The 15656-nt window shown below is 41.3% G+C and overlaps 1 protein-coding gene across 2 annotated transcripts; it reads left to right on the top strand.

Moving 5' to 3' along the window:
- Nucleotides 1-2937: 2937 nt before the first annotated feature.
- RWDD1 (RWD domain containing 1) lies at nucleotides 2938-14514 on the top strand. 2 transcript variants are annotated; one of them, XM_055713971.1, is made up of 7 exons: nucleotides 2938-3092; nucleotides 4923-4988; nucleotides 6217-6347; nucleotides 7356-7499; nucleotides 8527-8659; nucleotides 10376-10438; nucleotides 12155-14514. In XM_055713971.1, exons 1-7 carry the CDS (start codon nucleotides 3020-3022, stop codon nucleotides 12265-12267), a joined length of 723 nt encoding a protein of 240 aa, XP_055569946.1. In that variant the 5' UTR covers nucleotides 2938-3019; the 3' UTR covers nucleotides 12268-14514. The 2 variants fall into 2 exon arrangements, with proteins under 2 accessions (XP_055569946.1, XP_055569947.1); XM_055713972.1 differs by having other exon boundaries at nucleotides 3010-3092; nucleotides 6294-6347; nucleotides 12155-13895.
- The last annotated feature ends 1142 nt before the right edge of the window (nucleotides 14515-15656 follow it).

Genomic DNA, 15656 nt, shown 5'->3' with positions numbered 1-15656 from the left:
AAAAGCAAGCACTTCATCAAATGCAAATAATGTATGTGCTGAATAACTGGAAAATTATGCATATTTTACATCACTAAACAAATTCTTACAAATTCTGATGTGTATTTCATCTGAATCCTAAACTTTTAGGTATGTGGTGGGTTGATCCTGGCTAGATTCCAGGTGCCCACCAAAGCTGCTCTATCACTCCCCTCCCCAGCTGGACAGGGGAGAGAAAATACAACAAAAGGCTGGTGGATCAAGATAAGGACAGGGAGAGATCACACGCCAATTACCATCACAGGTAAAACAGACTCAGCTTGGGGGTACTTAATTTCTTACCAATCATATCAGAGAAGGATAATGAGAAATAAAACCAAAGCTTAAAACACCTTCTCCCCATTCCTCCCCACTTCAACTCATTCACTAAGTTCTCTATCTCCTGCCTGCCAGTAGTGTGGGGGTGGAATGGGGGTTGTGGTCAGTTTATCACACGTTGTTCCAGCTGCTTCTTCCTCGTCAGGGGAAAGGCTCCTCACGCTCTTCCCCTGCTCCAGCATGGAGTCCCTCTCACTGGAAACAGTCTTCCATGATCTTGTCCAAAATCAGTCCTTCCCGTGGGCTGCAGTTCTTCACACACTGCTCCAGCGTGGGTCCCTTCCACAGGGCACAATCCTTCAGGCACAGGCTGCTCCAGCGTGGGTCCCCTCTGGGGTCACAAGTCCTGCCAGCAAACCTGCTCCAGCCTGGGCTCCTCTCTCCATGGGGCCACAGGTCCTGCCAGGAGCCTGCTCCAGTGTGGGCTTCCCACAGGGTCACAGCCTCCTTGGGGTATCCACCTGCTCCGGCGTGGGGTCCTCCACAGGCTGCAGGTGGGTACCTGCTCCAGCGTTACCCTCCATGGGCTGAGGGGCGCAGCCTGCCTCACCATGGGCTGCAGGGGAATCTCTGCTCCAGTGCCTGGGGCACCTCCTGCCTCCTTCTGCACTGACTTTGGTGTCCACAGGGCTGTTAATCTCACATTCTCACTCCTCTCTCCAGCTGCAATTGCTGCTGTGCAGTTTTTCCACCCTCTTTAAATACATTATCCCAGAGGCACTGCCACTGTTGCTGATGGGCTCAGCCTTGGCTAGCAGCAGGTCTGTCTTGAAGCCGGCTGGCATCGGCTCTATCAGGGGAAGCTTCTAGCAGCTTCTCACAGAAGCCACCCCTGTAGGCCCCCCACCCCACTACCAAACCTTGCCACACAAGCCCAACACAAGGTAACAGAACTGCACTCTTCGTATGATCTCCCTAGGAAGCAAAGTACCACTATTAGTAAACACAATGTCCAATTTAACTTTAAAAATCTTTGTGTGTTTTTTTATTTAAGTAAGACAGAAGTGTAATCTGTAATACATGCACCTGATTTGTGTATCTGAAAGTTTTGGCAAAAAAACCCCTAGGCTGTGTCTGGATTTGCATGACAAGATACTAACTGCTGTCTATGTGGGTTCTTTCCACTTCTTGTGTTTTACAGTGCCACTATAAAATGATGCAATATTTGCAGCTAAGAGAAAAAGTGAACTGTCAAATTACTTTAATTTCTTGCTAAACTAACTTTTAAATTAAACTTCATGTTTTCTGATTTTGCCTACCTACTATTTGCCCTGTCTTTTTTTAATAGTTTATAATTCAAAATCCTGATTGGAAGTACTAGCTGTATCTGTCATTCTGAAGTCAGCCTACCAATATACAGACTATAAATAGACTATCAACCCTGTTAGCATATATTAATCCATAGTACCAAATACAGCTTTAGTACTATAGGTGATTTGGTGTATTTCCCTTCACACCTCTGCTCCCTGAAACATGTCATGGATTGGCAGTGAAGTCACAGCTTTCAAAAGAATTCATGATTACAGAAAAATGAATGGGCTGGTACTACAGAGTCTACCTGTGTCTGCTAAAACCTGAGTCATCTTACCCAAAATGAATTTAGAAATGCAGTTTGCTCACTTGAAGTGAAAATTATTCTATTCATGTCCACAATAAAAGTTTTCTGGAAACTCTGGGTTTTTAAAGGGCACCTAGGGGCAAAGTGCCAGCCATACATCCAGCAAACTGATGCACTTTAAAGCTACTCTGTGTACCCGCTATCCATCAGGGTCTGCTGTTGTTTAACCCTCAACAGTTTTGAATTCATCCTTGCGGGTAACACCTGCCAAGCATGGGAGCTCCCAATACTGCTAGCCTTGGCAGCTCCCGTTCTGCACTTACATAACGATGCTGCTTATGCGACGGATTTCTGAAATCAGCGAGTGTTTCCTGGGAAGCTTGCAAGTGCTTTTTAACTCCAAGCTGTACCACCGATTTTTCCAGCTCACCAAATGAACATCCAATTTCAGGCTGAAATGGCATTCAGCTGCTTCCATGGCACTCTCACACCACTTCTAGAAGAAGTTTCGAATCCCCTCCCGTTTGCTGACCCCTAAGAGTTTTCAATGAAAAAAACGATGAAGAGTGAATACCTGCCTAACAGTGCACTTTTTACAGCCACTCTGAAGCCTGCCTCTAGGGGGGGGTCCACACACCTTCAGAAGCCTAAGTAACAGAGCCTGCAGCCTCACGCACTCAGAACACCGCCGTTCCCAGCAGGGCCGGGTCAGGTAACGCACCAGGGCCGTTCCGCCCAGAGCTGAGCGCCAGCAGCAAGTACAAGAATTAACTGACCAAAGGGCACCGCGCTTGATCACTCTGTGAAGACAACCGAAGCTCAGTCAGGCAAAGCACAACCGCTTTTCACCTCAGGCGCGGCCCCTCGCCCGAGCAGCGTGCGCGCGCGCGCGCAAGCGCCCGTGCGGGACGTTCGCCACGTGCCGCGCGGCCTCCCGCCCCTCCAGCCCAAAGGCATCCACCGCCGATGGCGCGCGGGCGGCGGCAGGCATGCCTAGCCGCTGCCGGAGCGGAGCGCGCATGCGCGGGCCGGAGGGCCGAGGCAGGGGGCGGGGGTCGCGGCTGGGGGCGGGCGCCCCATGGCCGTTGGCGGCGGCGGGCGACGATGACCGACTACAGCGAGGAGCAGCGCAACGAGCTGGAGGCCTTGGAGTCCATCTACCCGGACTCGTTCACGGGTGAGCGGCGGCGGGGCCCGCGCCTGGCTGCGCCGCACGGCCGCGGCCGTGTGAGGGAGGGGCGGGAGGCCCCGGCGGGCGCAGCCGCCCCCTGCGCCGTGCCCGCCCGGGCGCCGCGCGCTATTAGCTGCACGCGCTCAGGGTATCTTTCTTTTTTTTTTTTTGTTTTTGTTTTTTTGTTTTTTTTTTTTCTGGTTTTCCCTGGACGGGAAAGCAAAGCACTTGCCGGCGGCTCTCGCCAGGTGCGCGGCGGTGCGTGCGGCCGGCGTGGCGGTACCGGTGGCCGGCTGGGCGGTGCTTGACGCCGTGGTACCGCCGCCCAGCGCGGGCACCGGCTGGGCCCCGGGTGGCGGCTGGTGGAAGGTGCTCTTTGGAGAAGCCTCTCCGAAGACGCGGGCGGTGGCAGTCGGGCCATGGGCTGTGCGCTGCCCGGCTGTCCTGTCCGGCAGCAGCCCCTCACAGCACCGGGCGTTCGGGTGTGCTTGAAGGTGCCGGTTGCTCTGTAAGTGCGTTGCCGATGTCTGCCATGCTCCATCGCAGACGTGTGGTGGAGCAAAGGCCAGCTTTAGTTCCCAGGTGCAGTGTGTTAAATTGTTAAATTGCTAAAACTTTCGTATGATGGATACATTGGTTTGTCAGATGTTCAGGACTTCCTAGTTACCGTCAATTAAGAGTATCTGCTGTAGCAGCTAATCCGATGTGATTTATGGTGCTCAGTATCCAAAGAATTGTAACGGTGAAAAAAAATTTTGTATTTTCTGTTTCTTTCCTGCACGGTATCTACTCTGCCTGAGGTCCCGTAGTATCTTACTTGGCAGCAACTTCATCATACAGACATTTGCCCATTACATTTGCTTTTGCTTTAATCTAAAAAGCTTTTAGATTCTTCAGTTTTACATTAAAGGTACACGAATTGATCTCTGGTAGCTGGGGATGCTGAATCACTGATACCAATATGGAAGTAATATACTTTCATATAGCTTCTACGCTGATACTTACTCTGAGTTACTGTTCGTTTATGTAATGCTCTTATGCCCAAAAGAAGACGGAGGAAAAATGTTGGTGGTATGTTAGGAATTTGGCAAAATTCAATTAATACTGTGAAAGCATATATGTAGTAGATCTGGTACAGGTTATAACAGTGACACAGAGCAGTCCTTATCTGAGGATAGGGTCTGCAACCCACAATTGTGCAATGAGGCTTCTAGTTTGTGAAACTTTAGATCACAGAGCTTGCGGTTTTTGCATCTCTGTAGAACTGCTTGTCTGTCTTCTAGCTGCCTCATTCATGCAGTTTCATTCTAGTACTTACTTGGGTAGTACATTCCTGAAGAAAAGCACTATGTGTTTCTTTTCTGGTTTAAGAAGCATTTGTTACATTAAGCTGTCCTAAATACAGAAATAGGTGCAGACATACTACAAAATAGCCCAGGGTCAAGAGTGCAGTGGATGCTCATCACACATACCTGGTGCAGTAAAGCAAATAAGCTTTGGGAACTTTCTCCATGCATCCAGTGCATGAACAGAAGTCGTTTGATGGTGGGTGGATTTGCATTTTTTGGAAAAGTGAAACTTCCAAACGAGAAAACTTTCCAAGAAAGAAACTTTTTGATATTATATGGTTTCATTCAAAGAGCACTCCAAACATCACATCATATGGAAAATAGCTGTTTACTAAGAAGTATTTATTAATAGTGTAAAAAGATGCTTAACACTGTATCAGGAGCATCCTTGTTTCATTTGTCTTTGAGAAGTTCAGTTTTAATGATGTGAAGAACTTGCTGTCTGATTTTAAGGAATCTCTCCTTTTCTTTTTCATTCTTTGAACAGTATTGTCAGAAAAGCCGACGACTTTCACAATTACTGTGACATCTGAAGCAGGAGAAAATGATGAAAGTAAGTTGATCGTTTCTTAACATATATAGGAGGAGTTTCTGTGTAAGCCTAATTCTATCACCAGCAACTAGGTATACCTCCACCTAAGTGGAGGCTCTTGGGGGCCTGATCCAGCAAGCATTCCTCAGAAAATGTAGTTCAAGGATTCTGGTGATTGTGTTTAGTTCATAGAAATACTGTGCACTCTCACTAGGGCTACTTTCTGAGATGCTGAACCTCAAATACTTTGTAGCATAGCTTCAGAAAGTATTATGGATTGTCATCATCCCCGTAGTAGTTTACAGCCATGTTGTGAGGTGATTTTCTAGCCACTGTATGTATGCCAGCCACTTGGGAGAGCTGAGTCTGTGTACTGTGAATATGCAGTCCTCAAGAGCAGTTTCAGCGTGAAGAGCTGTGGGTCCCGACTCCCTATGTATTTGTTGGTATCGGTGATTGCATGGGCTTTTTGTAAGCAAGCCTTGCCCCAAGTAAGTTTGAGAGCTGCTCTTCTGGGTTACTGGATCAGAAGGAAGAAACTGGTGCTGTCTGCTTCGGTTTTAAAGGAGGAAGTCCTGCTTGGAGCAGGTGTCTGTGTTAAAGAGACTGCTGGACTGCCAGAACCGTGAGTCTGGAACTAAAAGGCGGCTTTCCCCCTGGTATTCTGGCAGTATATTTGAAAGGAACTTGATTCTCTTTTGCCTTGTTTCTGTTATCCTGGCTCTGGGTGGCTTCAGGTTGAATGCATTCTCAGCCAGTTCTCTGCTTAATAATAACTTCTACTGGGCATTGTGTCCTTGTCATATGATTTGTGTGGAGCTCTGGTACCCAACACGGAGGTTGATACCCCAGCCAGACACACAGTATTTGATGCATTAATATGCTAAGATTCTCTCTAGATCTGTTGTTAGGACTGTTCCTCATTTTCTCCAGCTTTAAGTGGAATATGAGGGAAAAGAGGTTACTGCTGTAGTACCCACTGTACCACAGAAGGTTTTCCCATTAATAGCCTTTAATAATTGGGTATTATAAGGATAAACATAATCTTAATTTCTCAGAACTCTTGCATTATATTTAAATCTGTTCATATAGTTTAACATCTGTTAAAATGTAAAAAGTAAGATGACCGTTCCTTTTAGACAAGAGTATTTTATATATTAAAATGTTTAGGCTGCTGATGCAATAGAAAAATATACAATGAAAGTTACAGAGTTAACACTGTAAGAATATATGCTTTTTCATCTTGTAGCTGTCCAAACAACCCTTAAGTTTACCTATAGAGAAAAATATCCTGATGAAACTCCACTTTATGAAATTGTGTCACAGGAGAATCTTGATGATAATGATGTCATGGACATAATAAAGCTACTAGAACAACAGGTAAGGAACACTTAATATCTCTGTTCGGCTTGATATTACTTCACACTTTAGCCAGAAGTTCTCTCTCAAATCAGTTATGTTCTGAGATGTGTGCTACTGATTTGAAACCTATTCCATACTGTAGGGACTGACTTTGAGGTTTGAGTTTGGTAAATGATATTGAGGTAAATTATGATAATGAGGTAAAATATAGGGCTAATTCAGTGTGCACAGATACAATAATGAAACGGAAGTGCTCTAGGTCTTCCCAGCTTTTGCAGTTCTAGTTTAAGGTGAATTTGTTTAACTGTATATATAGTATTTGTGGAAATAAGCCACTTTAATTTTCTTTGGAAAGATTAAAAAATGCTACATTGATTTTTTTGATTCTTTCTAATAACATAACTGTTTGAGGGGGTGGATCTCTTCAACCTTTGGGATTTTGCATTGTGAAGGAGTGAGAAGGAAACACTTCCTCTGTTTCAGGAATTCTTGACAAGTCCCCCCTGCCTTAAAATGACTGTAATATGTTAAGTAGATGTACGTTCCTTCCGGTTTATTTCATATAACCTTCCTTCCATCAACTTATGTTTTTGGGGTTTTTTGGGAAACTGTCCCAATTCAAAGGGGCATAGAGTGGCATTAAGGAATAAGCCATTTCAGGAAAGCAGGAGTTCTGAGTGACTATTGTCCTGTTGTCTCTTATGATTTATGATACTCATATCTTGGAGTTGTATTCCTAATATAAGTTTTGTTTTATTCATGAAAAAGCCTTCCAGATGTCTATAATATGTTGATAACCTGAACAGAGGTGTTCATCATTTGTGTTTTGCTGCGCACCCGTTTGGGAGTAACTTTAACTGGGCAGTTGACTTGAATTTTACAGCCAGCTTTTGAGGCTGGCGCAGAGCACCTCAGCTGTGTTACCTGCCTTTTCACGGCATACTGCTTTCTCAACACACTCAATGGAATTCAGCTGCTGAAGGTTTGAGGTTCTCCTTGTTTGAAGTTGACTTCTTTGTGTTGTAGGCAGAAGAAAATTTAGGAATGGTAATGATCTTCACTCTAGTCTCAGCAGTACAGGAGAAATTAAATGAAATAGTGGATCAAATAAAAACACGAAGAGAAGAGGAAAAGAAACAGAAAGAAAGAGAAGCAGAAGAAGAAGAGAAAGTATGTAAAAATAATGTTTTCAAGTAAAAATTTCCCACTTTTTTTAAATGCATGGTTTTGATGCAGGAGAAATTCTCAGTTATGCTGGGAGAGGAACATCAGTCCCAAAGCTGACACATTTTAAAACTGAAGGGCTAGAAGATTCTTTAGTGCATTTAACTGATAATTTTTTCCCCCCTCCGTGTTCTAAGGCAGTCTTTTCAGAGATTTATTGCATGTTTACGATCATTTCTAGCATTACTTCCTAAGGCAGGGGCAGAGGTTTTTCCCAAATGAAATCAAAGTCGCTGTAGCCAGTTTTTTGCTTGAAGAGGCAAGAAGGAATGGGGAGCAAAAAAAGGCCTAGAATGTGGCGTGCTGCATGCAGGCTGCATGGTCTGAGGAAGTCTGTCTTCCTTGCTAGACTGAGCAGGTAGGGTGGAAGCAGTGGGACCAGTCTTCAAGACTGGTTTGTCTTCCCTGCTCCTGTCTTTTCTTCCAGCCACTGTGAAATAGTTTTTCCATTCATGGAATGTGCCATAAGTCCAACAACTGAGTCTTCACTTCCTTCCTGAGAAATAGAGCGTGATGGTACTTGGAAGGTTTAGTATGTCTGAAAATGGCAGAAAAATAGCTGGAAAAAAATATCCTTTTTTCTGTCTGAACAAGACAGAAGGGCTTATGTATTTTAACAGACAATATTTCAGTGTAGATTGCAGTTAAGAGTTGATAAGAAGTTCTGTGTACTTATGGTTAACCTGTATTAGTGGTGTGTTCCTAATTATTGCATTGTACGTCCAATACTAGTACGCAGGGCTTTTCTGTAAGAATTTCCACCTCAGTGCAGCTCTCTGAAGGGAGAGTCCCATGACAAAAAAACAGTAAGAATGTGTTCTTTGTATATTCTCAGGGTTAGGATTAATTTCTCAGAATAACTTCACAGCAAGCAGTGCTTCTGGAATGTTGTGATTTAAATAATTATGAGAATGGTCGTCTTTACTTGTAGATTTGCAAGTTATGTTTGCATCCTTGTTTTCTGTTCTTTCAGCAACGTTTTCATGGCACTCCTGTTACCATTGAGAACTTCCTAAATTGGAAAGCAAAGTTTGATGCAGAACTCCTAGAAATAAAAAGGAAAAAAATGAAAGAAGAAGAACAAGCGGGCAAAAATAAATTAAGTGGTATGACTTAAAACTGGTCCTGAAGTTTTTGCAATGTTATTGGACTACAGCTCTTAATGCAGTATTTCATTATTGTACTCCATGTCATGTGAAATCTTTGAGTGCAGAATTTGGGCTAAATACAAAGCTAATAGATACAGGATTTCTGCTGAAGGCATAAAAGTTCCCAAAATGTGCGTTTAAGCTTCTTTGTTCTGTGCTGGACAGTATATCAATTGGAGCTGCTACTGACAGGTGTTATTCTGGTAGAGATAGTTGGGGTTTGTTAAACAACAGAAAGAAAGAATCTACATCAGTTTATTGATTTTTGCCTTTATTGCACTGGGTCATACAGTGACTTTAGATTATTCAAGCGCATGTGGCAGTTTGGGATGCTGTTGCAGGACTGAAGCAACACAGAGGCTGGCTGCTGCTGTGACAAGCTTAACAATGCCTAGTGAGAATGGCTCTGATATTTTTGGGGAAGAGCTTGTCATATCAGTGGTTTTGGGCTCTGTGTTTTGCAGATCACGGTCTGTCCAGCAGAAAGCAAATTCTGTATCCAGTGGGCAAAATGTGGAGGAAATTTCTTACCTATAGGTTCTCATAATAGAAGTAATCTTGGGCATTCTCCTCCACACTCCATGGCTTAGCTTTGGACCTGTTCTCCTGTGACGCTGGATCTACTTTTTAACCTGATTACCTGAGAAAACATGACCATGTGATCATGCTGTGTCTCTGTTATGTTTTCTCCAACCTTCTGAAGGCTTTTGAAACTTTTGACTAGTTTGGATGAAATTTGACAGAGAGATAGAAATTTTAATGGTAGGTAGTTTCATGAAAAGCTGTACAGGGTAGGGGACATGTTTGCTTCCCCTCTGAAGGGAATGCATTTGGGAATCTGCAAAGCTGAAATAGTAGAAATCAGGCTGCTTCTAGTTTTCTTGTTCTTAAAATTGTTAACATGCTGTGTCTGTTTTCCTCTATACAAGTCTGGTTTAGTTTTCTTTACAAAACTAAACCCAGATTTATTCTCAGATGTCGTGAGTGTAACCCCAGTAGAAGTAAAAGGTGTCTTAAATGTTTTACTGTGAACACCAACCAGTCTTGCTGGCAGAAGCTTGCATAAGCAGTGCAAATATAGACAGATTATGGTTTATGTGGAAAGTCCTGAGTTTTTCTTCCCCTACCTCCCAATTAGAAAGGCTTCTACTTTGCTTTGTGTAGTATTTCCTTCACAGATACGTGTGTATAGAAGCTGGTGATTTGTGTGTAGATCCAAGTTGCTTTTTGAATGAGGAGGACTGATGGAGGAGGCAGCTAATTTCCTTTCTTGTTCCCACAGAGGATTTCTTGTGGAATACAAGATGAGGACTGAAGCAGTAACAACTGATCACAGGCTCTGGGGCAATATGGTGTAAAATTTCCAAACCCCCATTATTAAAGCCTTAGTGACTGTAAGAAACAGTAACCCGTTCACATGTGAGAGCAGGAAGCCTGCTGGCATGGAAGAAACCTGGATGAATACTCAAAAAATTAGAACGGGGAACTTACAGAATAAGTAGCTTAAAAAAACCCAGAACAAAACAAAAAACAAACAAAAAAAGCCCACCTCACCCTGCTCAAAATGGTTAATTTTAAAAGCCTAAAATACATGTGCTAACTATTGTTGCCTTAGGTTGGTCAGTATTTCAGATTTTGACTTGCTAATATGTTATTTTTTACTTTTATTTGTAGGTAAGCAGCTGTTTGAAATGGATCACAACCTTGACACCTCTGACATCCAGTTCTTGGAGGAAGGTAAATTTCTGTTTGTTTCCACAACTGAAAGACAGTGGCTTAAAATAGGTCAAAATTCCTAAGCAAAATCTCTTATTATATTTCTGTCCTAGTATCTTACCTTGATACCACTTTTTACATTAGAAGAACTTTAAAAGTATTGTTTTGCAAATTGAAGTGCTTTTAGTTTCTTTCAAAAAACAAACAGAACAGTTTCAAGATGCTGAAGTGTACTTACTTGCAGTTTTGAGCTTGAGTTGGTTTTACTTCTGTTGCTTCTATTCAAGTTTTTGGACTGGAAGCAGAACCAAAAACAAGTAAAGCAAAACCAAAAAAGACATAACCGCCAGCCTTCTTACCCCGGACTTCAAGCACAGATCTTGAAATTCTGTCTCCTTTCTGAATCTTGACCTGCAAGATGTTTACAATTGGTGTTAAATGAAATGCTGATTGCATCTGTGCAACCCAGTTCTTAATGGTTTTGTGCACACTTATTTATTGTCTTACTGAAAATGTCTGACCTGGTGCCAGCTGAAAATTTTGTAAACCTGTGCCAAAAGATGTTAAACTTGGAAAATATGTTGGAGATAAATCAACTAAATCTACTCACAGTCACTTATCAACTTAATTTTCTGTACTGTCTTTTAATATCCTTGTTTAAAAGACTGATTTTTGAGTTAAGACAGCTATTTAATGTAGCTGCATTATCTACTGGTATTGCAAAACACACGTGGAAGAGTCAACAATTTTCTCTTCAAGTTACAATGTAAAAGTCATTTATGAACATCAGTGAGTATAAACTTGAAATGGTAGTAATGAGGGAGTTGAGTTTCTTTTAGTTAGGGGGCATAATTTAAACTTGTCTTCCTCTAAAATGTCTGAAGTGAAGCTGGGTTGTTGATAGACCTCTGTATTTGGGCTCTGTGCCCAAATGACTTGCGATTAATGGATTAATTTTTAATCCTGTTTCTATTGTGATTAAAAACTCCTGTTCTTATTGCTGTTTGCATTCTATCAACAATGCAACAGGTTACTAACTGCAATTTAATATTGCAATACTGTGTAATAAGTAATTCTAATTTTTACAGTTTAAACAGGATAATGTTGTTATCTTTTAGAAGGAGATGGTTTTAAAGGCTCTTTCAAATCTAGTGAAAGAAAACAACATTACTTAGTGGCCAGAGGATGTCACTGATGATAGTCACAAACAAAACAGCAATAATCCTCCAGTTTTATCCTTAGGTCAGCATCATCTTTTTCAGAAGAAAGTGTGAAACCATACAAAGCTTTTAAAATTTAAATCTGAAAGCAAATGTATGTATGTAGGCATATAAAATGGTGTGTAAGGGTTGTTTGGGTTTTTTTGGGGGGGTGTCTTTTTTTTTTTAATAAACCCTGTGTTTTTGTGGCTATGATTGTAACTATTCCAGCACCTGAGATCCTGAGCTCCTACTTTGATGGTACCTGGGAGAAAAGATCTCTGCTTCTAGGATCTATAAATTCTCCCAGTGCATTCTGAGGTCCTGTGTGACTTTTGTCTTGTCTGAGTTTTGGTATGAGGGAAAAAAGTTTCACTTTAGTTGTAAAAAGATAAAATGGAAAAGGAAAAGCCACATGTCTAAGTCAGTTATCAGCTACCTACATTGAAGAATAAATACAAAAAAGCATTGTTTATTTTGTAGTTAGGTACTGGTTTCCTACTTGCATGAAAATAAATTATTTTTCTGTTCTTTGCAGCTGGAAACAGTGTGGAGGTCGATGAATCTTTATTCCAAGAAATGGATGATTTGGAGTTGGAGGATGAAGAGGATGACCCTGACTACAACCCTGTTAATTTAGATAGCGATTAGACTTTTTTGAACTGGCTCTGTCATCAGTATGGACATATGTAAGCAGAGAGGGGACAGGCAGGAAAGCCACAGTATCTGTGGTTTTAGTAGTGTGTATTGGTTTTCTTTTTTTTTTTTTTTTTTTTCCCCCAAAGAAAATAACCAAGATATTTTAAATCCAGGAGAATGGTCTTCTGCTGACTTTCATAATAAATAAATTAACTTTAATATTTCAGATGAAAAATTTTAGAAATTTTGATCTGTCTGAAAATGCTATTCTACTTGCTCTTACTTTTTCCCTCCCACTTCTGTAATTGTCCTTTGAAGAGACGTGACAACGAGCAAGATGGAAAGATGTTATAGCAAGTACTGAAGACACCTGCCTCTGAAGGCTGAGCAGCTGTTCTGCTATCTTCCACCTGGGATATACATGGGCAGCTTTGGTGAATAAAAGGGATCACATACTATGCAGTTATTTTTTTTTTATGTTTTTTTCTTGTGTGGAATTTTGTAACACTTGAAGTCAGTTCTGGTACCCCAACCTAGCAGCTGTAGATAGGCAGTTCTAGTCACCTTTTAATAAGGCATCACTTTAATAAAGTTGAATGGAAATGCTTTCCATACCACTACATAGTAGTAGAACTACTACATAAAATCTTCTGCTGTCCTTGAGTACAGTAGTTTCAAAATGACTAGTTCAAATCTGTGGGGAAAAAATCAGAATGAGGTGGAAGTCCTCTTGAAAAGTTTGGTTGATTTGTTCAGAGAGGAAACATAATAAGTGAAGTGCAGTACCAGGATTTATAGGGTTCTTAAAGGTCTGAATGTAATGGGTGTTGTTTTAGAAGCATCGTGTTGGCAGCTTATAAATGCACAATGTACAGGAAAGCTACACATCAACTCACGGATGTTAACCATCCTGCAGAGTTGTGTATGGAGCCAACAGCTTGATGCTAGACGACTCCTCCCTTCCCACCTCCAAAAAAACCCCAAAACACTGCGAGAACTGTGGTGTTTAAACATGCAGTGTTTGAGACTCCATCAGCTAGAAGGATGACTATGGATGAAGGTTTCAAAAGACAACTCTCCAAATAGAGAACCACCAGGCGCCTCAATGATTAAACACTGTGTGCTGAATTTTGAAATACTGTTCGTAGACTGCCTTAACTGCACCAGCTTCAACCTTTGAAGAGGGTTGCACTAAAGTATTGCAGTGTTTAGAGGAATAATAAATTTATGAATTCAATATTTGGAAATACTGTATTCAGAATTTAATTCCGGAAATAATTTAATGGTGTATAAGATTCTCTGCTCATATCGCTTGAGAACACCTGTTTAGGATGATCTCCTTTAACATGTTTTCAGTAGTCTTTTCGTTTTGTATTCAAGATGAATGAGTTTCTATTAGGTAGAAATAAATGTTCAAGTACCTTGTAAATACTTTTATAAATTAACCATGTGCCTTTGCTCCTACTGTCCTCTATTTGATCTTTTTAATTTTGGCTACTAAGAGCTCTAAACAAGCATCTAGTTTTCAATGATAATGTTGTATGTTTCAAAGCAATAAGCGAGATCTGTGTTCCAGCAGTTACCAAATATGTTAAAAAAAATGTGAGCTAATGTGATATTAAATCTGAATTTTCCAAAGATACAGTTGGATTGAAAGATTCATAGTGACTACATCCAGCTTCCTGTGTAATTGCTAGGATGCTTTAAAATGCTCTTCAGTACTGGTCTTAATTTACTTCTGGTATGTCTCAATTCAGCTGCATAAAAATATTTAACTCCTAAGGCTGCTTTTCATTTTCAGCAATGTATGTTTAAAACTGGCATTTTTTCATAGGAGTGAATTAGTTCTCTTTACATCTGAACTGAATCCAAGAATGCAGTGTAGTCTGTGCAAAATGTGGTAATCTGAGAAAATTTTCCAAGTGGGTCACTGACAAGAATGATGTACGTATGAAAAAATGTTTCTTGTTAATGGCATTTCTAGATTAATGAAATTTTCTAGTCTGTTTTCACACTAACATATTTATTGGTTTTCAGGCAGAGGGTCTGTAGCTGAAACATGTTAAAATGTGAAAACACTTTCACTGTTACATCTTATATTTCAAAGCAGAGGAAATAAGGTTTGAAGTGACAAAAAATTGCATAAAGTCTGTTCCTCCAAGTCTTTGGAACAAGTTTCAGTGACTCAATCTGAACTTCAGATTCATTTAGCTTTGTTAGCAATTAACATCTGTGAAATAAAAGGGAATTTGACTGAGAGTAAGCTCGGCTATGTTTGCGTGTTTTAGATTGCTGAAATGGAATGAGGTAAGGTTTCTTTGGTGGTAGAAGTTTAGGTGAGATATTTAAAGTTTACTTATGCACTTTGGATTAGATTGAAGTCTGATTCATATTAATCTAATAAAATTCCATTGATGAACTTTGATGAGATTTTAGTAATTCAGAATTATGGTGCTGACAGCCTTGCTTGTACCTTGCTTTTAACGAAGTCCAAAGCGTACCCTGTAATGCATGTAGGGAGACTGTTATGGGTTGCAACACTGCACTACAACCGGAGCTAATCTAGTTTTGCTCATGCTGAACTTTCTCAATAGTGGTGCCTGAGCTCTAGTAAAATTCAGAGGATGGTGTTGTAGGGGAATACAATCTTGGGTATGCTGCAAAACCTAGGATTTTGCATCCAAATTAGGATTGTTTTACGATCTGCTTTAAAGCAAACAAACTCCTAGTATGTGTCTCTAGGGTTTTGGGGTTTTTTTTCCTTGTCCTTTGGCCAAAAATGGAGAGCTCGAAATACATCTCCTGTGGGGAGAATCAACTTCTGCCCTTCTCCTAGGGGACTTAAAACCGTCAGGCTACCTCCACGTTTTAAACTGTGTGGTTGCTGAAACAGATTCAAAGCTTGTTGGACAAGGCAGTAGACTCTGCGTGGATCCAAGATGCTGATGCCCTAGATCCTGAGGGAGAGCTGTCATGTGAGTGTTCTCCCTCTCTTCTTGCAGAATTTGACAGGGTGTGAAATGCTACTTCACTTTTTTTATTATTTTTTTTTTATTAGCCCTTCAGAGCCTTGCAACTTGGCTTGGAGTAGGAGGGAGAGGCTTTTCAGTTGTTTGACGCAAACGCATTTATCACCGTGAATTCAGTTTTACTTTCTGCAGTACGTGTTCCTGGAATCTGGAACTGATCGAGTGAGCTGATACCATTGGGCTGTGGCAGTGTAGTGTGAGGTTTACGTGGCTTGTATTACTATGCTGGGACTTCCCATCTTCGGAAAAAAGAGTAAAGATCAAGGTCCTACTTGTAATCAGGAGTTCTGTTCGTACTTACAGCAAACTCAGCAAAAGGCCTGCATTAGGCTTCTGACTTTGAACTGGTTTTACCTTTTCTGTGGCCAGGGT

This window comes from Falco cherrug, chromosome 6 (assembly GCF_023634085.1).
Source record: "Falco cherrug isolate bFalChe1 chromosome 6, bFalChe1.pri, whole genome shotgun sequence".
Classification (NCBI taxonomy): domain Eukaryota; kingdom Metazoa; phylum Chordata; class Aves; order Falconiformes; family Falconidae; genus Falco; species Falco cherrug.
The sequence above is the reverse complement of the archived record's forward strand: the minus strand, read 5'-3'. Positions and strand labels throughout refer to the sequence as shown.

Coding starts and splice junctions, on each gene's coding strand:
- RWDD1 (XM_055713971.1), top strand. CDS start 3,020: ATGACCGACTACAGCGAGGAGCAGCGCAACGAGCTGGAGGCCTTGGAG. Junction 4,989..6,216: donor AGCAGGAGAAAATGATGAAA/GTAAGTTGATCG, acceptor TTCATCTTGTAG/CTGTCCAAACAACCCTTAAG. Junction 10,439..12,154: donor CATCCAGTTCTTGGAGGAAG/GTAAATTTCTGT, acceptor TGTTCTTTGCAG/CTGGAAACAGTGTGGAGGTC.